We start from the raw sequence: 27,187 nt of genomic DNA, 5'->3' as shown, positions 1-27,187 counted from the left end.
GACGGGAAGAGAAGGGAAGCGGGGTACAGCAGAGTTAGGAGTGAAAATGATCATACATACATGTTGTTTTAGGGGAATGTGCCTTGATGTGGGGAGACTTGTCCTTTTTTTTTGTCAATCTATGTCAGTGCTTATTTACAGCAAAAGCCAAACCTAGCTGTTCTCCATGCTGATGGCTTATGAGTAAGATCCAAAGGTATTTTAAATAGGGTTACAGTGCTGTGGCTATTGTATGTTGTTTTTCCTCTGATGTTGACGTATGTGTAGTGACGTGTCAGTGCAAACATTGACCGTGGTTCGTAGAGCCGTCATTCTTTTTCTGGTTCTGATCCTCTCCGTCGTCTTTGATTTTCTGGTTGTTGGTTGTTTTGGAAAACTGCTTCCGCACCAAATACGGTAGCAGCTCACCACGGATGGATGAGATCGACCTGCGATAAAAGAAAAAGGAGAAATGTAACAAGACCTAAACATGCCAACAAAGTCATCAATATGTGTCAGTGAATCAGTGAATGAGTTTAACGTGCTTTCTTTAGATAATGGTTTACTTCCTAATCATCGGCAGATGGAGAAAAGGGCAAGTCTGAATGAAATAGAAAATGAACGGGTAAGAAAAATGAGATCATTTATGAATAAACTCTACAAGTGAGCTACTTTCAGTCACTGGATGTTGTGCATCTGAAACACAGATGAGTCACGCATTTACTGTGACCTTGCATTGACTTGAATCAAAACGGTTGCTGTATTCAGCACCTCCTTAACTGGTAGTGTCCTTGGCGAGTGTTAAGCTACCATTTGAGATACTTTTTTTCTTTTTTCTTTTTCAGAGAGGAAATGTACAAGGTTGTGCCAAAAAATGCAAACTGAATAAATAGATTTATTCATTTCATTTAGCTCTGCAGTTCAAGATCAGCCACTACTTAATGTTGTATCCACAGTGCGCTACTGTGTTGGTAATGCAGTCGTGTACAAAGTGATGTGATTATTCATTAATTAGAATTGACAGTTCATCGAGGCACCAATATATTTAGCAGAATATTTGTGTTATCAATACATCCTAAAGAACATGCAGTAATAGTAAAGAGGAAGTTAAAGAATTCAGTTGATAAATGTGGTAAATGACAAAGAATGAAGTTAATGTCATTGTCAGAACTTTTGCTTCAATGTGCATCTGCTACAATTAGCACTTCAGTATCTCATGAGGACTGTTAAGACAAAAGCAGAAGCTGAACCATGCTTTGAAGTCTATGTAAACCTGGAGGTAATTTCCCCATTTTCATTACTTTTTCCTCTTCTTTGCACTGTGCTGAGCTCAGTGCTCCTCTCTACCCCCCCCCCACCAACCCTCCACTTGTCCTCTCTTACTTTCTTTTAAAGGGAGATTAGAATTTCCATCTGAATGACAGGAGAAAAACAACAGTTACTCTGTCCATTTCTCTCCTTGAGCAAAAGACAGAGAGAGTGTGGAGGAGAAAGGAAGAGAGACAGAGAGGAGCTGTGAAAGAAAATCCAAGAAAAGAGCTGAAGAAAGAAATGAGTCATCTAACAAGAGAGATGATATATGCTAGCGGCAGAGGGTGCGCTAGTGATGTAATGATGGAAGATTTATATCTACATCTCTATGGCAATTCAAGTGTACCCTTCAGCCTTGACCAAAAAGACGAGGTGGAGTGATGGAGTATAGTTGTGGGATCTGTGTTTGGTAGCTTGGCTTCAGATTTATTTCTGTGTGAGCTAAAACTAGTATGGTGAGGACACATTTAAAATGGCTGTAATTTAACCCACTTCTCGATGGGACCCCTTCCAAAAACATTTCAGCATCTCATCACCACCCTGTTTTTGAGAAGTCTGGCACCAAGCTGTTCCTAAGCTTACAACTTTGCCTGGAGTGAATCTGGATCCAGTCCTGCTGTTATCAAACACGCTGGATGCTTTTATCAGCAGTTGTTTAATGTGCTACCTGCATCTCCCATTCAAGTGCGCACAGTTTGCCAATGTAAAGGCAGTACTTATGGTCAGGAAAAGTGACATTTTATAATATTTTCAGGCAACTGTGTACTTAACATGACTGTGGAACAGTATTTTACAGCACAGAAATGTAACAGTTTCCACTTTGGAGCTTAAATACGGACTGTAATGTCACTACATTATGGCAGGGCCAAGTGAGTACCTTTGTTCAAAGTGGTTGCATTGGTGCTGCAAGCTTACTACAAGACTATAATTATCGCTCCCACCACTCAGGCTAGTTTAAGGTTACATCCCTGTTAATCCAGAATCATACAAAATATTGTGTGAAATTTTGTCATAATCGCTGTGTGAATTGTTGGGTCATGGCTAAAAAAAGTGTTTTGTGCAGCCACAGTGACCTTGACCTTTGACCACCAAAAATCTAATCAGTTCAACCTTGAGTTCAAGTGCATGTTTTGTGCCAAATTTGAAGAAATTCCCTTGCGGCATTACTGAGCTATCATGTTCACAAGAATGGGAAGGATGATGCCTCCGTGCTGACGCAGTGCTGGAGGGATTTTTCAATGTGTCTTCGGCCAGACATGAAATGTCCGAGATCCTCCACTGATGTCTGCTGCGATGACAAGAGGCTTAATCTTACAAATAACTCAGCTTTTCTTTCTCTTATTTTCTCTGGCAATTATGATGCTTCAAATTAGTAGCTTGCGTTGTATAATGCAACTGAACAGCAGCACAGACCACATTTGATTTTGAAAGTATTAAGCTGTATGCCACAAGTTTGATCTTTTCATTTATGTTTATCCTAACATTTTATACTCTAAGCTTAGGCTCGGTCTATTTACCACTGATACTTATATGAAAGACCAAGAAACTAAAAATTGTTAAACTGTCCTGATATTGTGAGCCCTGTGCTATGAATCAAACCAAATAATGAGATGACTGTCATCATTACCCTAATATCATTAGGTCATCACTAATGCAAATGCAGAAGATTAAATACATGCTGATAGCACATAGAGCCTTTCATTTACTCTGATTGTATCCAGGAATATGGAGTCCGGGCAGCTACAGAGAGCTCCCCGTGACACTGCTTCGCTTCAGAGGCTAAAGGCCTAACAGCTTGCCTCAGTGGCACATAGTAAAACAAATTAACACCTAGCTAGAATACCCTGCTAACAGGACTTTTCAAAGCCTTACACACCATGTAACCATGTTTAACACTTACTACAGATTAAGCAGTGAATATGAGTTCAAGTCGACGTGACTGTGCGGGTGTGTGTAAGCACTTGAAAGTCTGTTTGTTAATTCGATTAAACATAAACTGGTCATTTGTCAAATTATAAAATAAAAAAATTAAAAATCAGGGCTAAAATTCAAAGTGGGAAAGCTAATTTCCTATGTTAATTAATTAACTAATAGTCAGAAAAAAGGCGAAGAACTCACTTGTTTTCCGTCAGGAAGTCCACCACTGCTTTTTTCAGACAGTAGAGGTGAGCGTCCACTAAGCCTGTTTTGATGTGCATCCTGGGATGTCTGCAGGTAAAAGAGAGAAAGAGACAGACTCAGAGACCGACAGTGAAGTTATATCAAAGCCATCCTTTTCCACATTCACCAAGCCATCTTACTTTACAAAAAAACTACATTACAGCATTAAAATAATATATTGTATTTGACATTTTACACCAAAATGGAAATGTTTAATACACTGAAAGGATAATTGAGATATTATATTTGATCAGAATATGCATTTGTGGAGTCCCGCTGCACGGCATACACACACCACTGTCATGACAAACAGCTTGACCCTGGCTGCTACTTGCTTTGATTCTTTTCATCACCTGCTGTTTTTATGTTTCATGTTTGCTTCTCGTTTACTGAGACTCCTTCTAATTTACCTCCCCTTTGCACATAGGACAGGAACATTTGATGAAAACCAGACACAGCCATAGGCTTACATAAAAGTCAGAGAGCGGTGACATCTGTCTATTGTCCTCTGTCAGCTACCGTAGATGTCGCCCTAAAGAGCTGGTGCCATGAGACAGGTTTATGTTGATTGGAGGGCCACATGCACGCAGACGCACACTCACCCACCCATGAATTCACTCATTCACTCATTTACTCACACATGGGCACACAGTTGAGTTTGAACATGTGACATTTACGAAGCGAGAGCCAAAGAAAACCATTTCATCCTGCAGGGTTCAATAAACAAATCTACCCTCACCCCTTCATCCTCTCCCTGACTACCAATCCTCCTCTTCCTCTGCCCTTTCAATCATTACATCATAAAAACTACAGGGTGCATTGTTCCTAAAAGGACCATACTGGTGCTTTTACATGTTTTAGCCCATTTACTACAAATCACATATACCTTCTATTACCGCTAACCATTTTTCAAAGAATGCTGTAGTGATTTAGATTTTTAAAGTTGTAAAAGCTAATAGATTTGAAAAAGTCTGCGTCTCATTACCACACAACAATAACGTAACTTTGACAAAAATTAAAAGCAGACATGAGGTTCACTGTTCAAAGTGGTGCTCACATCCAGCAAGTTGATTTATTATTCCACATGACATGAGATTCAGATCTTTAAAAAAAAAAAAAAAAAATTCTAATAATTTTTCACCCATCTGTAATTACATTTTGTTGAGTTAAAAATATTTGCCAGGCAAACAGGTTCCCCATTATTCCTCTTATGGTTTCTATTGGTTTCTTATTGGTTTTAACAGAGCCACCATCACTGGTTAACTTAACTGGCTGGTAATCTGTACTAGTTAGTACTGGTATTGGGACCAGCAGTGATATTGATATAAAAACATATAAAATGGTTACATTATTGAAAAAAAAGACATTTTTCCTACCGATATTGGGTGTATTTGAATTATGTTTTGCTTCTGTACAGATATCTAATATTCAAGAATCAAAAACTTTCACAATACAAGCCATAAAGCATTTCTTAAAATAAACTTATAATAATAAAAAGGCATAAAATTTTTCTTTACTGGGACCACCTGTCAACATGTACAGAGAATTTAGCAAAAATCACATATCAAATAAAACATCTTCTATGAACCATGTATTACACAGTCTACCAGAATTTGATTAAAAAAAATATTTTAAAATGTTTCTCTTTCTTCCTTCACTCACTTCCTTCCTCTCTTTCATCAAAAAGCTCTTTTCTACAATTGTCCAGCTTTCTCCTCTCCTCTCCTCTAAACTCTCCCTCTCTTCACCAAGCTGCAGAGCAACTAGAGTGACTCAGGAGGATTGCTTGGTCACACATATTTTACAACCAGATGCTGAAAGCCATAAATCAAACTGCGTGTGTGTTCATCTGTGTTAAGGTATTTTACTCAAAAGCATAAAAACACATGTGCGTGCACACACAGACACGCTCTGTGGGTGTTTGTCAAATGTATTTATTCATACAACATTTCCCAGGTGTGTGCCTGTGTATGTGTATGTGTGTATGTGTGTGTGTGTGTGTGTGTGTGTCTGTGCATCGTGGGGTTAAAGTGGAATTTATGGGAACACCCAGCATGTGACATCACTGTTTGGCACCTGCAAATGAGCAGGAGAAAGCTGAGGATAACTGGGTTGTGGCAAGGTGTGTGGATGTGTTTGTGTTTGTGTTTGTATGTGTGTGTGTGTGTGTGTGTGTGTGTGTGTGTGTGTGTGTGTGTGTGTGTGTGTGAGTGTGTGAGTGTGCGAGTGAATGAGAGTGACTGCAAGTAACAGGTGCCCCTAAAAATTTTGAGAAAGGGGCAAAGAGGATGTGACGGAGAGCAGGATTTTTTTTCATAACAAAAACACGTGGGTAATCACATGGTCACATGTGTGAGGACAATGAGGGGGTATCCAGGTGCATTTGTGACTTTTTGTTTGAATAGGTAGGCGTAGTGATTAATCACACGACCTGTACCGGTTAAACCAATGTGCCATTCAAAGATCCAATTATCTTCAAAATAAGGGCTGAAACTAACAATTATTCCCACTATTGATTAATCGTAAAATAATTTTTCCCATTGATTAATCCTTCGGTCAATAAAATGTCCGAAAATAGGTTAACAGTACCCATCGCAATTTTGTATAATGTCTTCAAATGGCTTTTTTGTCAGATGAACAGTCTAAAACACAACAACATATTGAGTTCACTTTCAAATAAGACAACAGAGCAGCTAATTCTCCCCCAAATACGACATTGGAACAAATGTAAACTTAAAAAAAAAAAAAAAGACTGTAACAGAAACGAAAACACACATTTGACCATCAGGACAATACGCACTAATTGGTCCCCATTTGCAAAACTACAACAAAACAATTTTTTCAACCTCTATTATATCGCTAAACAAACAGAAATGGAACACAATTTAAAACACAATGTGTCCCTTTGTCTCATATATTTCTATTCATAATGGCATTAAACAGGTTACAAAATAAAGTCTGTTCTTCTTTAAACCCTCAATCCAGACCCTCCTCAGCTTCAGCTAAACTATCTGTCCCAAATGACAACTCCTGATCAAATTATTTTTTCAAAGCAGGAAAGAATTCATACTGACTATCTGGATCCTGAAAGGCTTTACAATGTTTTTAAGGGTTGCTAGCCCTTCTGTTTCAAAACACTGCGCACTGGCCACATGCTACTTTATTAGTTTACACTTTTTGCAGAATCCGACTCCAACAAACATCTTGCATTTCCCAAACAAGGGTAAACATCTTGCTTTTCCTAACAGCAGCATCATGTGATTTCTGGTTGCTGCGAGTGCTGTAGAGCCCAGTGTCGAGGGGAGGAGGAATTTACTGCCTCTGCAGGCAAGGATGACTCAACCCTTGGATTAATGACTGACTACTAAAGTACCACTAAAGTCCTCAGTGGGAGAGAGGAGTCACATCTCTCTCACTCTGAAACACACACAAACACACACAGCATAATGTCTTATTTAGTTACAACTAAAACCCCACAGCGGACGATGACTCAGACACAGCAGAATGACTGTTAATACCCTCATTAGTCAGGTTTCCACTACAGAGCCAACAGGGCTGAATGGCTTACGACTTATTTGGGGTATTCAACTATTGCCTCCAAAATAAAATGTGTGTGATTCCCTTAATACCATGCTAGACTAACAGATGCTTTCTTAATTGAGCTGACTCACATATCTTAACCTGTGTTATAAGGCTTAAGTGCACATGGCCTTGCTGGTGGAGTCAGGCTACTCTTGACAACTGACAAAGCCTGCATATTCGATATGTGAGATCACAGACACGTACGACCATATGTTTATTGTGCAGTCTATAAAATGGCAAAACATAATAAAAGAAATAGCCCATCACAGTTTCCCAGACATCAAGGTCATGTTTTCAAATTGCATTGTTCCTCAACAAACAATTCGAGACACGGACGTATCAGAATCGAGAGCTGCATGTCACGAGCTGCACGTTCAAGTATAACTATAAATATATATATATATATAATATAAAACAGAGAAAAGCAGCAAATCCTCACATTTGAGAGGCTGTAACCAGCATGTGTTCAATGTGATAAATGACTATTAATCAAATGCCAAAATAGCTGACTAATCATTTCAAATCCTGAAGACAGGCTGAAGAAGAAGAGAAATGAAAACCAGACTGCCACTTCATGCCAGCACTTAGATTTTAGCTTTCAAGCCAAATTATTCAGACATTCTGACATAAAAAAAAAAAAAAAAAAGAAGAAAAACAACAACAAAAAAAAAAAAAGTAAACCAGCAAGTAAACATCTTGCTGGCTCCAAGAGTCAAGACTACCCATAAAACAAACAAACCGGATGCAACAAAAGAACAGGTATATGAGCAAATAAAGGACACTGATTACTAACGTCTCCTTTCGTGGTTCCAGTTTATATAGACATCAGTAGCCTATATTGATTTAAATTGTTACATTTAGTGCATAGAATATGGCATAATCATAATTTATGCAGTAAAACTTTTTTGAAATGTGTTATTCAATTAATGTAAGTCCTTCTGTTGTACTTCACAGTGGAAGTTATTTAATGTCTGGAAGTTACAGCAAGTAGCATTTGTGTTGATTGGGTTTTAGCCCCACTGTCTTGTGCCATCATTGCTAACAGATGCAAACGATCTCCTCTTCCAATATCTTAAAGGTCACTGCAGTTAAGATATGCGTCTCAAAAATGGGATCCAAGCGTCCTCAGCTGCCCTGCTTTGGCTGGCTCGAGGCAAGGCAAACTTATTTGTAAAGCTCATTATCATACACAGAGGTCATTCCATGTGCTTAACAGAAATAAAAGAGACATAAAAGACAGAAGTAAAAAGCTTAATAGGAAAACAGCATAAGACACAGACAGTGAAACAGGTAATATCTAATAGAGACATTTTTGGCTTCTTTTTAAAGCAAGTTATGGTTTGTGCAGATTTGATATCCATTGGGAGCTGGTTCCAGCAGCGGGCAGCGTAGTGGCTGACAGCCATTTCACCCTGTTCAGTTTTAACTCTTGTCACCACTTGCTGACCAGCTCCTGCCGATCTTTGAGTCCTATTAGGCTCATACACACAGAACAATTCAGATATATATTTTGGGCCCGGAAAATTTTGTGACTAATAGACGATAAGTAAAACTTTGAATTCAATGCAGAAGTAGGGGGGAAATAAGCATGAAACTTTGTGATTTTATGGTGGCTTTAGCTAATGACGCAACCTAAACATGGAGCGATTCTTTCTCATGATCTGAATGATTCTGATTTTGATTCAGCTTTTTAATACACAGTCAACCACTTCTGCAGGTCTGGGTCCACGAGTTTCTGACAGGTGGAGTTGTAATGTATGAGGGGAAGCTCTGCTGGAGTCCTTTCACACCGTTTAAGCGATTTCCAGGTCAGACAATCTCACATGTGCAAAATGTTTTCAGCTAACACACCTCAACCATGTGGAAACCGCAGAAGAGGACAGGGGAAAAATTTACACAGGACTAAGTTGGAACAAGGTTGGAGGATGAAAGAATGGAGAGGAAAAAGGAGTTTCGGGAGCTGAAAGAATGAAATGAAGAGGAAAATGAGTTTAAACAGACTAATTTTTTAAAAAGAACTGTACCAAAGGATGATTTCATGTATTTACTAACTTTCCAGAGGAAACAGAAATACTTTGAACTGAGATGTAATTCAATTAATATATAATAGCTTCAACATGCAGTGGACTGATGGGCCCTGAGAAGAGTCAGGTGCAGTTCTGGTGTTAAATAAGTTTCATTCTAAAAACTGTAACCAAAACCGCTTTGGAGATGGTTCATTATTTGTGCAGAAGACTAAGTTATGATCAAATCAATGTGTATAAGTATCATGATTGAAGCTCAGTGTTAATTTAAACTGCAGATCACAAACGAAGGAACCTGTGTGTGTGTGTGTGTGTGTGTGTGTGTGTGTGTGTGTGTCTGTGTGTGTGTGTGTGTGTGTGTGTGTGTGTGTCTGTGACCTATGACTGGATGGTACTGATGTGCAAAACAGTCAAATCTTGTAAAACTGCCTACTGGTGGCTTATAAAAAACCCAGAACTCTGGGATTTATTCTGGTTTTACCTGAGGTGATAAATGCTAAGCGCGTTGAGAGATTTTTATTAAAAATCTGTTCCGTGTGGTTGTGTGACACGTGTGTGTATAAATGATCAGAGGTGATTTAAAGGTTGTAAGTCTTTCAATGTAAGCTATAAATGTTTAGCTGAAGGCTCAATGTGTTTCCATAACAGTGTGACAATGTGTGAGTGTTTTCTCTCCATCAATGTCCACCTCAAGGTTGTATTACGTGTGTCTGTGTGTGTTCATATAAGCATTTCTGTGTCTATGAAAAAGATATATATATGTGTATGTATGTATGTGTGTGTGTGTGTGTGAGAGTGTGTGTGTGTGTGTGTGTGTGTGTGTGTGTGTGCCCCAAGAGTTCCCTGTGCAGGGAAGCATGCAAGCAGCTGCTCTTGCCCCCCTCTTATTGGCCAGAATTTACAGTGGCTTTGGCTCCATGAAGTATTTACGAGCTCCCAAAACACCCGCTCTCACACATACATGCATTTTAGGACTCAGAAACGAAAACCTACCTAGAGTACTCTTCCTGTAACAAAAATCCCACACACCCACCACAGAACACACAGCCGTCAAGCACACCGGCTCTGATTAGAAACCTAAACATCTGCTCTGCTAAGGCTGAGAATCTACAGATGCACAGAACATATTTATCATCAGTCAAACACTCAAATCCTCACAGTGGGATGTGAACCTGCAACAGACAACATGCGGCACAGTTTCAGCAACTTACAGGAATAACGTTAATTAGCTACGGCTAATAAAATGTGCCGGGAACAGCTCTTTTATTTCGACTGAGGAAACTGTTGATGTAAGTGAAAAACTGATTTTACTATCCCCTTGTTAAGCTGACTTACTTCCTCATGATGGACTTCCTAATCGATAGCCCGTCCTCCAGATCTGCCTCATTGGCCATGAACAGCAGCCTTTTGCCTGACTGATCCACACCGACAAAGTCTCTCTGCTCAGCTGGGAAAAAAAAAAAAAAAACACAATACGCTGTGTTAACAAAACGTAAAAGACATTATCAGTAAGTATAACAATTTTCTGCAATAATTTTGATTTGTTTACAGCTATGGCACTCTACTGCCATGTTTCTAACATCTGGGTACTAGTCAATTGTGTAACACTGTAACAAGTTTTAACAGTTGCATGGAACCATAAAAAATCTATTAGTGTACCAATCATCTCAGAATGATTACATGTAATATCTTTTGTACACAAACAGTTTCATGTCCTTTCATGAAATACTCTCTTACCCGTCTTTTTCTTGCCCTTCTGGCCCGGGACCGTCTCTGTGAATTCATGTGCTTTGCTCATGAGCATGGCCAGTGTTGCATTGTGGGCTCTGAACAGATCGACCACCTCGTGAAGCGCCACATCTGTTATCAGGTCACAACTCACCACCAGGATGTCCGTCTGAGGAGGGAGGTTGACAAGAGAAAGAAGGTAAAATAAGAAAGTGTAACAGCAAGATATGAAATAATCACCATAACATTTCTTCACCAAGTACACAGATTTCAGGCTTTCAAAGAGAGCTTTCTGGCTCCTTTATTTTGGAACTCAATCTCACCACCTGTTGTGATTTTAAAAAGACATTTCCATTGTCACCAGTACAGACACACCAAAACTCACAAAGACACAGAAAAGCATGAAATACATTTTGAAAGACAAGTAATGTTTATATGGAGAGGTTTGCTCACTCAGGACAGTCATCTCGGCACGCAGACTATACATAAATACATGTGGCGACAATGCTCTACATAAACACCTCAGGACATGAGAGCTTGGACTGTGTTATTTTCGATATTCACAACAGAAATTGGCTCAGTGAGCTCTTCCAAGTTTAGCACTGCTTGTATATAGGCCAAACCCACGCAGACACACAGTTGTAGGTCCTGTGTTAAAGTGACTTTCAATTTTGATGAAAGTACGTGTTAAATCTTGCTTTGTTCTACTGTTTTTGTTTAAGAACGTGTATGTATCTCCTCAGCTGATGCAATCCTGTTGTTTAATAACGTGCTTTATTATAAAAGGTTTGGAGATGAGTTGCCTTATCATGCTTTAGCTGCATAAATGTTGCTGTATGTCCTGTAACATCACACCAATCAATCAAAACAAAAAACTGAAAACTGAAAAGTTGTGACGTTACAAAAACTTACGTGGTAAAGGGATATTGCATATTCAAATAGTGATTAAGATTTGGCAATGTTCACATGAGTACAGACGTATCCATTTGTGTGACACTTCAAACATGAATGAAGTCCTGAACAGCAGAAAACTGGCTGATAGAGTCATAAAACCTGATAGTAACTGGTCTTTCTTTTGATATTACCTGATAAGAATATATATATATATATATATATGTATACATATACATTATGTACTGCCTATCTCTGATTGGTGGAGATGTGTAGTCCTATATTTAAACATTCAGATGTTTCAATAATTTATGATCAAGATCCCTAAACATTGGAATAACCTGTAAAAGTAAATGACAAACCTGTGTTTGTTAAATGTATTTGAAGTTTTGTTTATCTGTTTTGCTCTGTACTTGTAATTTTCCATTTATAGTTTTAAGGATCATTTCAGTGTTTGACAGTTGACATTTGATGTGTTTACTTTTGAGGCTGCGTGTGATTATATCTGTGAAAAAAAAAGAAGTGCCTAAAACAAAATTAAAACCACCTCTAACCTTGTTATCATCCAAATAAGTTCGTATTCAGGCCTGGTTCACATTACGACCATTAACCTGACAGAAACTGACACGATATCACATAAATAACCTTTCATCTTCCAATTTTAGCCAGAACAACAAGCTACGCTGCTTGGCTTTGAGTGGTTTGCTATGAACTGAGCCAAAAACAGCACTGCTCCAAAATCTCGATGACAGAGAGAAAACAAAACTCCAAAGGACCAAAGACACTCTTGCTTAAAAGAAACCCTCTATCATTTGTTGAAGATAGATTGAGAAAGAACTCTCTGTGAGCATTTCACCCATCATCTTAAACTATTTTCAGTATTCAAGCGATGTAAAATGTAAACCAATGCAGATTTTAAAGTGTGTATTAATAAACAGCTTGTGAATTCCTTTGATGTATCACTTGCTCTCCCACCATCAATTGAGGCACAAAACCTACGTCGGTCATTTGGCCTCCATTGTATAACATGTCTGCATGCGTGTATGTGTGTCTGTGTGCTGTCCAGTGATGAAGGCTGTCAGCATAAGGACTAATCCCACCATTAGCACCAGGCCGCCTTAATGACAGAGACATATCTACCCTGTTTGTGACGGAGAGAGAAGGAAGAGAGCAAGTGCGAGAGGAGAGGGGCAGCATTTAAGGAGGTGGAACAACACATGAGTGAAGAATCTACAACTCATGTCAAAAGAACAGAAAGAAAAGGAAAGACAAGTTGGAAGTTTAAAAAAAGGAAAGATGGATGGCAGGATGCAAATACCGGCAAAATGCAATTTACTTAATTCACTAAAAACACACTCAAACTACATGAAGGCCATCAAAAATATATGGTATAGGTGTAGCACATAGGTACATGCATCTTAGGATATTCCTGAAGACGCAGCGATCACCTTAACTGCTGAACTTTAAATGATGAACAAAATTAGAAACTGAGGAAACCAAGAACAGTCCACTGCAGCACTATGACTGACTTTGTTTCCGTCTTCTACGTTTTTATTTGCCCACAATAATATGATGGAGAAAATACGGGTAAGAAGCTTCAAACTGCTACAGTATTTGGCAAAGCATGGTGGTATAAGTTTGTTTTTGATTTTTTTAATTCACTTGAATTTGTTTATCATATGAACTGTGGTCGAATGTTGAACTGTTCAATAGAGCTCTGTGTGTGAGAGTGTGGTATCTTTGGGGTCAAGGGTCACGCAGTTGACCTAGAGGTAACTCTTGAGCATAGCCTGGTCCGGACCTGGCGACAGGAAGCTGCCATGGAAAAGCTGTAGGTGTCTGCAGGAGATCTACTGACACTGAGACCTTTCAACTCTCTTCTCCCTCGATCACACACAGGCAAGCTTGCACACATGTGCAGGAACAGAGCACACAAGTTTGCGCGCACGCACACACACACACACAACCATGCGCCCTGCACAATTCCCACACACAGGCACACACTCAGGCGACAGCAGAGTGGAGTCAGCTGGAGAGACAGAGACACTTTGGCCTTTCAACAGCCAAGATCTCTGGACAGGTCAGGACCACACACACTGATACAAGCACACACTCACTCACACACACACACACACACACACACACACACACACACACACACACACACACACACACACACACACACACACACACACACATGTCCCAGTGGTAAATGACTTCACTCCAAAACTACTGCTTACACAATCTCGACCAACTTTAAGGATACTTGGAAATGTTCTTTGTTATGTAGAGTGATTTTTTTTAGCTTTCCTGATGAAGGCCTTTATACCATCTTTAAATAATGTGAACACACACCGATTAGACAGTGTATGGGACACTTCAGAACATGGTTGTTGTTTAAATCCTTGTCATTAAAGATTTTTAGGTGTGTAACAGCTTTATAACCAAGAATTCAAGAACATTCAAACCTACATATAGTATATGCAATCTCTAATACAAAATGATAACATTTGTCAAGAAAAAAACTCTGATGAAATAAAATCTCTACTAAAAATGTGTTTGGTATTACCATGAAATAAAATAACTACTAATAGTACAGCAAATTTCAATGAAAACCCATACTGAAGTCTGTAGTTTTATGCAGCTTTCAGTTTTGCTGCCAATGTTTTTCTTTAGCTATTTGATAAGGGTCAGTCGCTTCAATGATAACTGATTGCCTTATATAACCCAGACCCCTTCACTTTTTTCACATTTTGATATTTCTTGATCATCTTTTAGATGTTTCTGCACCTTGGTTGGAGTCCACCTGTGGGAAACTCAATTGCACATGATTTCAAAAGGCACACACCAGTCCATATAAGGTCTCACAGCTTACAATGCATATCAGAGCAAAAACCAAGCCATGTGGTCAGAGGAACTGCCTGCAGAGCTCAGAGACAGGATTGGGTTGACGTTATGCTGAGGGGGGTGCACAGACAGGGAGACTGGTCAGGGTTGGGAGAAAGCTGAACAGAGCATAGTACAGAGATACCCTTCATGAACACCTGGTCCAGAGCACTCAGAACCTTAGACTGGAAAAAAGGTTCACCTTCCAACGGGACAGTGACTTGAAGCACAAGGCCAAGACAACACAGGAGTGGCTTAGCGACAACTCTGTGAATGTCCTTGAGCTCCAGCCCTGAAAATGTCTGGCCACCTACGGTCCCCATCCAATCTGACAGAGACTGAGAGGATCTGTGGAGAAGAATGGCAGAAAATCCCCAAATCCAGGTGTGCAAAGCTTGTCGCATCACACCCAAGAAGACTCGAGGCTGTAATCGCTTCAACTAAGTACTTAGTAAAGGGTCTGAACACTTATGTCAATGTCATATTTCAGTTTTTCCTTTTTAATAAATTTGTTAAAGTTTCTGAAATTCTGTTTTTTTCTTTGACATTATGTAGTATTGAGTGTAGATGAGAAGTAAATCATTAATTTTAATGAAATGTGGGGTCTGAGTATTTTCTGATTGCACCGCAAAACCACGGCCTGCCAGTGCAAAACAGTTAGAAAGCTGAAATCGATATGAGAGCTGAACTGCCCTAGCACTGTCTAAACTGCTTGTAGGTGTTGAGTATGAGAATTTGTCCTTTGTGCACTCATTTACAGCTTCTACTGATCATTACCAATACTAATTCTTGATCAATCAATTCAATGTTTCATCTATAAAACATCAGAAAAACAGCAAAAAAAGAGAGCAAATTTAACTTTTTCAATGCAACATTTTCAAGCCGAAGGTGATATCTTCAAATTGCTCAAAACCTAAATACGATCAGTTTATGATCATGTAAGACAAGGAAAAGAACCATCAAAGATTGCACTTTTTGCTTAAAAATGGACTTAATGCTTACGTGAATATTAAAACTGTTTTCTAAATGAACAGATTAATCCAGCTACTTGCCCCACCTTCAAGTTGAGATGGTTCAGAAAAATGTATAAATGACGTGTCTGACAATCAGCAGTAAGCTTGATGAATACAGAAGCCTTGACTAGTTTGTTCTCCAGACAGAAAAAGTCTACCATCAAACATTTGTCATGTCACTGTGGGCTAAAAAAGCTTTAAGGGCCAGTTTCAACATGGACTGCGCTCAAGCCTTGTCCTGGCTTAACATAGTGTTCTTTAAAATATGAAGTCAGAACTGCTGTATGTTACGGGAAGGAGGAAAAAATGTGGTAAAAATAGGGAAAGAAAGACAAAGAAATTAAGTCTCATCTAAGTATGTTTGCTGTGTCCCACTCATGAAAATCCTCAGCTGCATCACTCACTCTTCTCTCTCTCTTCACCTTTTGTGATGTGGCTTACAGGCTGACTAACATATGTAGACCAAAGGCGAACCTTTGAATCCGCAACTCCAATGTATATATAGTTCTTTTGGTCTGCATAAACTCAATCTGCCAGGTGATTAAACCCGAATGAGAATACACATGTCAAAGGGGCTTTAAGCATACAAAGCAAAAAGAGCATGTAAAGTACTCCTTTCACTAGTTTGGCTTATTGTGAAAGACCTGAGCAATAACCAGGCATATCCGTCCACTTTTGTGTAACATCACTGTTTGAAGAGTGAACAAAATAAAATATGCTGCTTGTAATCTCTCTATTCAGTAATCAAGAGGAATGACCTACTCTGCTCACCCACAGTCTACAGTGATTCCTGTAAGCATTTTGTTTGATAGGATACACCAAATCCCCTCATGGGAGGGTGTTTTTGTGAAGAGATGAGTGATTTTGTGTGTGTGTGTATGTGTTTGTGTCTATACTGTACTCATGCAGCGGTTTGACAGTTTGGATGATCTCTGCGCTGGGATTTGGCAAGCCATGGCTATGGTTCTTCACTCATCACCCTCCAGTGTGTGAGTGTGTGTAACTCAATGCCTCTAATCTAGCTGGCTGCTCAAAGGATTAGGAACTTCACTATTCTCAATGGGAGCATGCTGGAGCTAGTCGCCTTTAAGTGTGAGTGTGTATGGAGAATACGGCGCATCTATTAAAGAACTCTTGAGCGAAGACAATAATAAGAATCTGTACAGACCCATTCAAATGCCAGAGGAAAAAGCATTAAACGCACTTGTCACAACAAATTTGGCGTTTTGAGTCTTTGATAAATCCGTTTTCAAAAAGCAAAGCCGACTGATTTCGCTGTGAAGAATGTAATGAGCTGCAGTGGCAGGACACTTATGTCTTCAAATGCACGTTTGATGTGGTTCGCTCTAAATAGATGAGGTATCTATAAGCACATTTCAGTAATGTTTGAACAAAGGCCGATAAGAGTAAGAATATTTGTGAATTTTTTGACTCATTTTTTATCTTTCGGTTCACGATATAATTCAAAATCGATATTTGAGCGAAAATTGACTCGATTCAATAAAAATGCTACTAGTTTTAGCTGCGTAGGTTAGTTTTATATGACAAAATATTACCATCTGTCCCAAAACTGCATTTGTACTGTGACTGGCAAAAACATTTTTCCAATAAAATATTGCAGTTACTTCAAATAGTTAAAAATCGTTTTTGTTGATTAACATTATTTAATTATTTAGCTTACCTGCCAGTTATGTTCCATGTTTTAATATAGTAAATCCTTGCTGTATTTGGGAACATTACACTGCAGAACCAGAAAATACCCCTGAATACTGAATGAATTATATCAAGCTAATCCCCAAGAACTGATTAAATAGCAAATGCATCCAAAAGCTTACCTTCATTTAAGATTTGGCAAGTTTGAATTAATTTTCTTCTCCATAGCGTCACAGTTGTGTGTGCTGGTGATTCTGTCTTTTTTGTTTCCTCAATATGGTGTTTTTCACATACACTATTTTTTTTAACTGCAAATTAATTCAGAATTGTAGAAGACAATAATAATGACCCTTAAGTAAATCAACAGCCACCCAACCTTTTAGGACACAGTAATTACACAGTATGAAATACAGTGCTTAGTAACACTAAGCCAACAATGTGACAATCATTGATAGCCAAACAATAAACTAGTAATTTATACATCAACAGTTCTAAATTACACATAGCGTAATAAAAACAGGTTTTCATGGTCACATGCAGCCAGTCAGAACCATGGCATATACAGAGGGACGACATATACCCTAACATACCCAAATACAAATGATGCACAGATGTGCATGACTACAGGATGAGAATAAATGGTGCACTTGGTAAACTGGCAGCACAGGGAGTTTGAGTCTTAACCATGACCTCATCTGTTTAGAGAGAATCGGATGAAGGAAGGGATGGGGGGAAGGGGGTCTGGAAATTGGGGTTGGGGGTCATGGATACCATGTCAGCATGTGTAAATGTGTGCGTCTGTGCATGTTTGTGTGTATTTCAAAAAGTGAAATGAAGCACTTCATCAGCCTTGGCCATCCGGGGGAGAGGGAGGCACGGATCAGTGGTCACCCAGGAGAACACACAACGCCCACCTCAACCTCCCCCACAATCGCTGTCATTTTTCCTCCTCTACCTCCAACCTTTCTGCAAAACACTGGCTTACATTACAACGGTAAATGGTATCAATGGGCGTATCATGTATTATTTGTCCCTCCCCCTTCTACCACATAATAAAGCAATAGTCAAACAATTGCTGAAGTTTTCATTTTAAACAACTTATCCAGATTTTCTTGCTCACATTAAGGTCACACCAAGTCAACATAACTTGTTTAACAAAACTGGAACATTTCAATATTTTGAAGAACTGGAATCATTTCATTAACTCACAACAGTTGTTTTTCTGTTGGTGCCTGGATTCAGCACACACCCAACACAGAGGTCAGAGAGAAGTGGATGAAAAAGGGCTGCATTCACCAATGGGAGTCTTCTGCTTTTGTGCTGGTTATTTCTTGGAGTACATTTTGGTTGATGAACTAGCATTTCTTCTATGATTTATTTTTCTCCAGTTTGGTTAATCAGTTGATACAGATATTCGATAGAAATTTGAAAATAGTTTTATTTCACGACAATGCAGAAACTAAATGATACGTAAAATAAAAAAAAAAAACCACACACCTTGATCTTCTGCTGGATGTGTCTGAGAGCGTCTGCGGTGCCCATGTCTCCATCTTCCTGGATACAAACCACATCCAATTTCATCTTCACAGGTTCCAGCTTCATTTTAGGGTCTGTGCTCATCATCTTATGGACCTCTTTGGTGGTGATCACAATCACCTCTGAAAACACAGTACAAAACAAATATTCATAAGACATTATATATGGTAGATAATAAACAGTAAAAAAGTTCATTTGATGGTTTTGACATTTTAAAAAGTAAAGTACATGGGAAAAAATCATCAGGACCTATTGGATGAAACTAAATCTAGACTCTCGCATCCACAAAGCTGTTAACATTGTATGCAAAAACAAAGATATTACTCCGTGCAAAGATGACCAACAGCAAAGAGACTAGTCGTCATTAGATATCTACAGTTTTTGACTATGGTGCGTCCTAAACCTTAAAATCGAGCTAAGAGCACCACTCTGCTTTTTAATAAAGTAGACAATAACATTACTAGACCACTTTATGAATCGAAAACATTGCAGAGTCCGTCTGGTTTAATTAGCCTTGTCTGCATAAAATGTTTTCTACCAGGCATTTATTCTCTCTAGCTGTGTCAGCCCAGTAAAACCAAATTGCAGGGCTTTGGCTAGCTGGCTGCACACAGTAAACTACTGGCCACACAGGATGATTATGTATAGAAAGCTAGTTTTATTTAGGCTAGTGTGGACCTACAGGATTTTATAACGAACAGCATACTACAACAAATCCCTTTATAAGCCCAGTGTTTCTGGACCCACTACTTTCTGCAGCACAAGAGGCAAAATTCTGGACTGTAAATCTAGACAGGAAATGCACACCTGACAATGGCTGATGGTGTGCTGACAAGCTGGTGAAAGTACGACTAGAAAAAGCAGCACAGTTGTAAATTTAATATGTTTTTACACAGTGAAAGGAGCAACTTAATGTTGCTGGAGGCAATTTGCAAGCGTATTCGCTATGCACTCACAATGGGTAGAATAAAGACTTACAGTTGGTCTTGTTATTCAAATGTAACAGCTTTGGTATAGGTGTACTACAGTACCTGTTTCCTTTTTATATCAGTTTGTTTAAAAACAGCTGATAACCTTAACTCATTTTAAACCCCATCAACTTAAGTCCAAATTTTGTAGTATCTCTTTTAGTACAACACTGGGAGCTGGCCAACAACTGCTTGTGTTTCAAACATGCACAGGCAAGTCGAGGAAATGTGACCTAACTGTAATTTATCCATGAGTACAGATATTATTTACAATATGGTTGTCTATGTTGTCTTGATACTAACTTAAAAAAAAAAAAAAAAAAAAAACTTAGTTTGAGTGGGAGATGATCTTTTCTGCTTCAAGCTTCTCTTTCCACATTACTTTTAAAACAATGTTTGCACACTCTTTGTTCCAAGTTTTCCACGTGGGCCATATAAACTCACACACGAAGTACTGGCTGTATTTTTGCTTCTTTACATTTTATGTGGAAACTAACCAAGAATGCCAGTGCACTCCTGTAACACTTTCCACTTCTGCCAATTACACTTGGTTTATTCCAGGCCAACTCACCAAGAAATCAGAACTTTTCCCATTTCATGTCATGGATTTTCTGAAAAAATAAAAGTCTTGTAAAAACTTCTATTAAATTCAGGAGACCTTGCAAAATCCTATAGTTCCACTCCAAATACTTTCTTAGCTATGAATTTTTTGAAGTTGAAGTCAAAGTTTGGCCCTCAGAACTACATTCCATCATTTTTGTGATTCTTTGTGTCTTCAAAGCCTCATCAGTCCCTTATTCTTCACTGGATTGGGTGGAAATCTGTACTGAACATCTAAGAAACCCTAAGGATAACTTGTAACATGTATTCATGTAAATAGTTGAATGTTTTACAGTAATCAAATTAATAAAAATAAATAATGTTTTACCCGAACGGACATTCAAAAATGAATATCTCCACTAGTTTTAAATTTCTTAAAAGCAGATTTTAATTCTGTGAAGTATTAATATAGCTGTTATTTGGTTCTGCATTAGAAACTGAGTGCCATAGATCTTGCTATATATAGCTTCAGAGCTAAAGAAAATATGCTTTAAGATATTTTCACAGTGAATTTTTTCCAAGAAGGATTATTGTGATTTCTTTAACACTTTTTTTATGGGAACATGCTAATATTCATTGCAGATATATAAAATATCCAAAGATGTTATTTTACTCCTTGGTTATTTCATAATTTTTTGACATAGGTGTGTTTTACGCTGACTTGCGCTGTCTCTGTGGGATACTTATTGAACCTGTTTTTTCATATATATATATATATATCCTTTTTTTCCTTTCTAAAAGGCCCTACACACTCACTATTCACGTCTTATAGTGAATTAGACCTCTGCTCTGGTGGACAGTGGGTGGAACTATACTAGAAATTACATGGGGTCACTTCAGATGTCCCATCATGAAAGGTACAACAAAACTGAGGGGAGAGTGAGGTTGATGTTAATCAAGTCCACAGTGCACATGCAAACACTGTCCTGAGAGGAGGTCTAATGAGGCAGCATAGATTAAAACACCAGTATAGGTGTGTAAGTCTGGTGTGCTGCAAAATGTTTTAACATCATTCTTAGACATTGGACACACTGAAAACAAGAAAAATACCACTCATAATATTCAGTAGTAGTGGTAGCAGTAATCACGGCGGGACTAGCAGTAACAGGGGTTATAGATGTAGTTGCTATAGTAATATAAGTAGTAGTATAATGAAAAATCCAACTCTCACCTTCAAAGCCAACCCTCTCCAGCAGGTTCAGTGGATACCACATGAGGGGCTTGTTGCCAACAGGCAGCATAGGTTTGGGGGTGTTGTATGTGAGATCAGTCATACGAGAACCCCCGCCAGCCGCCATCAGCACCGCCTGGAGCTCCATGATATCTGCTGGGGACGGCTAAGAGAGTGGGACACACAGACAGAGTAAGAGAGTTAGATTCATGAGTTTGGAGAGGAGCTGTAAAGGGACATAAGGTTACATTATCTGCATATATGGTTTGTAATTATATGCCAGTTTTGATGAAGTGTGGAAGCTCTGACGACACTTATATCATGAGAGGTAAACACTACTGGTAATAACTTGAATGACACTTAGTATGAGCCCATGCTAAATGATACAATGTGTGTGCATTTCACTTCTCTGTGCTGAACAAAAGATCTGAATGACTATAATTAAAAGGATAGGTTCACAGTTTTTTCAAATCTGCCATAAAAAAACAATCAGGTGCCCACACAAACAATCACAACACAAACAGGTTTTGCTTGGTGTTATCATTCTGGCCATTAAAAGATCCCTTCCTCTTGTGCTTTTGATGGAAGTGATGAGGGACAAAATTCTGCTAATATGAGGCTTCAACTGTACAAGTCAGGTGTGTCTCTTCCAAAATGAGTCTTTATGAAATTCTCTCTTTGTGTCACCATCCCTCCACTAACGATAAACAAGAAATTCTGTCCAGGTAAAAAAAAGAGGGAATTTAACACTAAAAAGACTCTGGAAGACAACCCCTTCATTTGCATTGGCAGCGCTCAAGGACAGGATCTGTTGATAGTCAGTATGAACAGAGGGTTAACAAAACAGCAAACAAAGTCTTTCAATGTTCATATGAGCAGCTGACTATTGTTTTAAGACTGACTTGAAAAATAGTGAACCTATCCTTTAAGTATTTTATGAGTAAGTATAAAATATTTGAAGTATTTTGACTGATTTGGGTGACAAAATAATTACAACTTACTTTTTCTCTTTGTGGCACCATTTCATTTTGACCTAATACACTAAAGACACTTAAATGTGCAATCTTTACATTCGTTTCAATCATCCATTGTATGATGTCAATACAGCATGTGCTTATGACAACACATTTCAACGCAGTGCTGCTACCTACAAAGTAACACAGTGTCGCTGCATGTACTCTGTGACAGATTACACTGAGCAGGTGAGACGCACAGACTCACATCAGCCTCTGCAAGCGAGCTCATTTTTGCATAAATGGCACTTAAGCATGAGCCCTTTCGCATTTCTTTGCAAGTTTGGCATGTCATCAACACAGTAACGACGGCTGACGCTTATCTGATACAATAAACTGTCTACTGGCATATGGTCGAGGCATACTGCTAACAGAACCCACAACATGGCATCAACAATAACGTAAATCCATCACGCTGACTCACTCAATGGTTGAAAAAGGAGTGTAAATTTACCTGTCAGAGTCTCCTTGGTCCCTGTCGTTCGGTGCCGCTGAAAATGACAGCGGTGGCAGACGCATGTAACTTAGTTGCTGTCACTGTTGTTAGCACTTGGCTAACGATTAGACCAGAGCAGCAAACGATACCGCTGCGTCAGCGACAGCTCAACGGCGGCCGGACACGTTCCTTGAAAAGCAAACACCCACTGAGAAAAGCGGCAGTGACAGGAGTTAAATTACTTGCCGGACTGTTTAATAGAGCTTATGTGCAAGAAGCTAACAGCTAGCATCGTATGATGACACCTGTGTGCTTTCAGTGAAATACGTCCGTGTGGAAAACGACTTCCTCCGTAATGTGGTTCCTACGGCGGAGAAGGGAAGTGGAGAAAACAGCCACAGGTAGGTGAATGGAAATAACATCACATTATTTATACATGTTCATGGTGATTACTTGCATTTGAAAGTACAGTACGAATTCAGGCACCTTAGTGGAACTTTACACAACATAAAGAAACCGAATATTAGGGCAACACTAAAGAAAACAACGTAATCCGCGGTATATGGTCTAAACCACGAGGAACTCTCATGTAGGAGCTCGCAAAAAAGGAAAAAAATAAAGTAAAATGAAAAAATAGAAATAAAACGTCATTTTGAAAACTGCACTAACAACTAAATACTTCTTGTAAAAATAATTTCTTGCAAGAGTCATCTTTAAATATTACTCAGTTTTTATAGTCACTCCCATGAAGTTATCTTTTTCATTTTTTCATATTGATCAGGGAGAAAAAGAGAGAAGGTCAGAATTGAACACAGTAGAAACAAAAGCAAAACATTCTACAGCATGCTCACTTCAGTGATCATCCCTGCTGACAAAAAAGTATTTAATATTTGTTTTACAGTACATGATATTCAAATACCTTGAACACCATTAGCTCACTTGAAAAATTTGTCTTGCTGGTGACTGACAGCTGAGAACTTACAAGATTCATAGAATAAAATACTTAAATTGTGTGGTATATATCAATTGCTTAAACCTACCATACAAGCTCACATGAAATACAATATTTATGAAATCACAATATAATGTAAAATCTGGATGGCAGCCAGACCAGCAATCACCAACCCAGGGATAATATTACCATAATTATGGCCACCATTACCATCATTACCATGCATTAATAATTGTATGGAAGGTTCATCATCAGATGATGAAACACGAGCATTTAAAAGTTTGATGATGTTAGAGATTAATAATAGTTTGTCACCTTGTTCCCTCTGTTCAGAGGGGAGAAGGTCACACTATTCATATAGAGAATGTAGAGTACACTTAAGGCTGATTAGACCCTTTAAAAAATTCTCTGTTATGGAAAATATTAGACAAATCAGGTAGTTTAACATGAATAATCTTACTAGCCACTGTAACCATGTGTGGTAGTATGTTTCATCACCAAATAATACTAAACCACGATACCATAATTACCATAATAGAAATGTGAATGATTGAAAAGAGTTTAATTTTTTTCACAGTTTTTGTTGTTGCTGATAAAAATGTTTTTCTTTTTTTTTTTGCATGACTTTTTCCTGACAGTTTTGGACTTTTTTTGTTAGTTTCTCTCTGCAACTAAATGACAACCTTAGGAGCCTTAAATACACATGCATTTTCCTTTGACCAGAAGTAATTCCAAGCGTTCACACACACACAAAAAGTGGTGTGAACAGATTAGCGGCCAGAAGCCACCCAGCTACTCCTCCAGACTTCAAGCTTGAAAACTCCCAATTCACAGAGCTGAGACGTAACAGCAAATTGAGCTCGGGGAATGTGGCTTTGGTTTTGTTTGCTCTGGCCAGGAGATGAGCTTGACTGCTCGTTGCTGCTTGCTCGAAACTAAAAGAGCGAGAAAAAGGAGGGAAGGAGGAGGAGAGAGAAAAAAAAAAGAGAGAAAGAGACAAACAAGCCTGTCTGTCTGTTGTTGCCTGAATGCCAGAATAATGAAATAAAATGATAATGCAAGAGGAGGGAAGCCTGGCAGGTTGAAATGTTGAAGGAGGAAGAGGGAGGAAATTAAAATATATGTTAGAGAGACAGGTTCCTGGAAAAAAGGGTAGAAAGTAATGGGTAGAAAGGAACAGAGGTGAGAAAGAAGAGTGATAGCCAGTAGAGGAGTGACTGAAGAGTAGTGAAAAAGAAAGAAGGGAAAAAACATGACAGAGACAGATATTCTTACATACAGGCAGAGAAAGTGAGTGATGACTTCTTGTAAGATGAAACAGCGGACAAGCTTCATGCTCACTTCCTTCAATTTTTGGTCATCCTCGTGTGAAAGCTGATGCTGTTACTTTGAGAGAGTTCAATCATATTAAACACATACTCAACTTCAGTTCTTTCTTATAGCTCAATATGCTTGAACAGGGGATGTAGAAATAACAGCCCCATAGAGATACAGTGCATTCGGAAAGTGGTCTGAACCCTTCAATCTCAGCCGCCTCATTTTTGAGTTGAGTCCTCCTATTGGTAAATTCAGTTGATTGGACATGATTTGGAAAGGCACACACCTGTCTGCACGTACACGTTCTCACATCAGACAATGTATAACCAAGCCATGAGGTGGAAGGAACCGCCTGCAGAGCTCAGAGACAGGATTGTGTTTTGAGGCACAGGTCTGGGGAAGGCTACAAAAAAAAAGAAATCTGCTGCACTGAAAGTTCCCAAGAGCACAGTGGTCTCCATAACTCTTAACTGGAAGGAGTTTGGAGGAGGAGGAAACCAGACATGACACTTAGAATTGGTTGTCCCTCTGGAAGTTTCTTCCATCTCCACTGACTTGTGGATCATCAGCCGGCTTACAGAGTTACTATTTTGGATGCTGAAAATTGTGTACCCACAAAAACTAGATGAAATAATTTACTGTAACTGACAAATATATGATGTATTTAAAAATGAATGAACTCGCAGTAAATTATATTACTTCCATGTAACAGGTTATAGTTTCCAATACGGTCATGCCACAAAAGGCCCTTTATGTTCCTCTGTCTCCCGTCTCCACCCTGCCAGTTTATAAGGTGTTGTCAGTGTGACGGTGGCATCTCTCTCTCTTCATAAAAAGGGGGATCTGGCAAAAAGAAAGCGAAGCTGCAATAAAATTCAACCTAAACCGCTGACACTCACAAGAGATTACTGCTTGGCTGGTTTACCACAGAGCACTGATGTGTGCGAGACATTCCACATAACTAAACAGGGAGAACTTTGCTGCAGTTTACTCGTGTCACTGAAAGCTCACATGACAAGATGCAAACCTGTCTGTGAGTTGCACAAAAGGCTGACTATGGACCATTGTGTCTTTATCCCCCCCAGTCTGATAGACAATGATTTTACATCATCTTGTTCTTCATATGGCACGTTCGTTATGAGAGGGAGCGAGTGAGTGGAGTGTGTGCGTGACGGACAGGGACAGATTGCTATCAAGGTTTCCCTTCTCCCTTTTCTGTGGGAAATTAGGAGAGCAGAAAAAAAGAGCTGAGAATGAGGGTGAGAGACTTCACAGGCAATTGAAAATCCACTGATCCCTTGTATTTTGCATATCGTCAAAGCCTGGCTAATTTGTCAAATAAAGACATCCGTCTAAAAGGATAGGTGGGTTGTGGGGGGAGTGGCGAATGAAAAAAAGATACAAACACAGAATACTAACAGCTCTAAGAGAGAACCAGATGGAGATAGACATGCGAACAGACGTGGAGACAAGTGTGCAGGTCTAGTCACAGAATGACTTGAAACGGAGCCATAAGATTTCCCCTGATTTCCTCCTCCCTCCTTGGCCCTGTTGCTGCATCTTGTAAATCATTCTCAATTCACTGAAACAAGCCAGTTGGATTAGCTCGGTTTAGATCATAAACATTTGCAGCGCAGACCACCCAGGGAGAGAGCAGAGCCAAGGCGCGCGTGTGTGTGTGTGTGTGTACTTGTGTGTGTGTGTCTGTGTCTGTGTGAGAGCGAGCGTGCCTGCATGGGTGTGTATGTATGCGTGAAGCCTCCCTTTGAGTTTAGAGGTGGGCACTGCAACACATACACACCACAGACATACACACATTCACATACACTTATTCTGTGGTTTTGAGTTTGCACCACTTCCAGGGCCAGTGCACTGTGGGGCCCTCACCGCTGCCGTGGAAACCAAAACAGGCCCGTCCGAGATTAACACACTCATACACGCACAAGCCACGGACAAAGATGTCTCAC

The 27,187-nt window shown here is 39.1% G+C and overlaps 1 protein-coding gene across 1 annotated transcript in view; it reads right to left on the bottom strand.

Moving 5' to 3' along the window:
- eif2b3 (eukaryotic translation initiation factor 2B, subunit 3 gamma) overlaps positions 1 to 23,289 on the bottom strand; it is a 32,125-nt gene extending 8,836 nt beyond the window's left edge. Inside the window, exons 1-7 of the mRNA XM_023405512.2 lie at positions 22,970 to 23,289; positions 21,503 to 21,668; positions 18,725 to 18,885; positions 10,794 to 10,953; positions 10,392 to 10,503; positions 3,409 to 3,498; positions 292 to 428 (exon numbers count right to left, since the gene is read on the bottom strand). Of these exons, the coding sequence (XP_023261280.1) occupies positions 292 to 428; positions 3,409 to 3,498; positions 10,392 to 10,503; positions 10,794 to 10,953; positions 18,725 to 18,885; positions 21,503 to 21,650 (808 nt within the window). The 5' untranslated portion in view covers positions 21,651 to 21,668; positions 22,970 to 23,289. The remainder of the gene's footprint in view (positions 1 to 291; positions 429 to 3,408; positions 3,499 to 10,391; positions 10,504 to 10,793; positions 10,954 to 18,724; positions 18,886 to 21,502; positions 21,669 to 22,969) is intronic.
- Between the last annotated feature and the right edge of the window lie 3,898 nt (positions 23,290 to 27,187).

This window comes from Seriola lalandi, unplaced genomic scaffold (assembly GCF_002814215.2).
Source record: "Seriola lalandi dorsalis isolate HSWRI2012SDOR001 ecotype SW California unplaced genomic scaffold, Sedor1 jcf7180002054277, whole genome shotgun sequence".
Lineage (NCBI taxonomy): Eukaryota > Metazoa > Chordata > Actinopteri > Carangiformes > Carangidae > Seriola > Seriola lalandi.
Note: the sequence above shows the minus strand (reverse complement) of the source record. Positions and strands in the feature narration are given on the sequence as shown.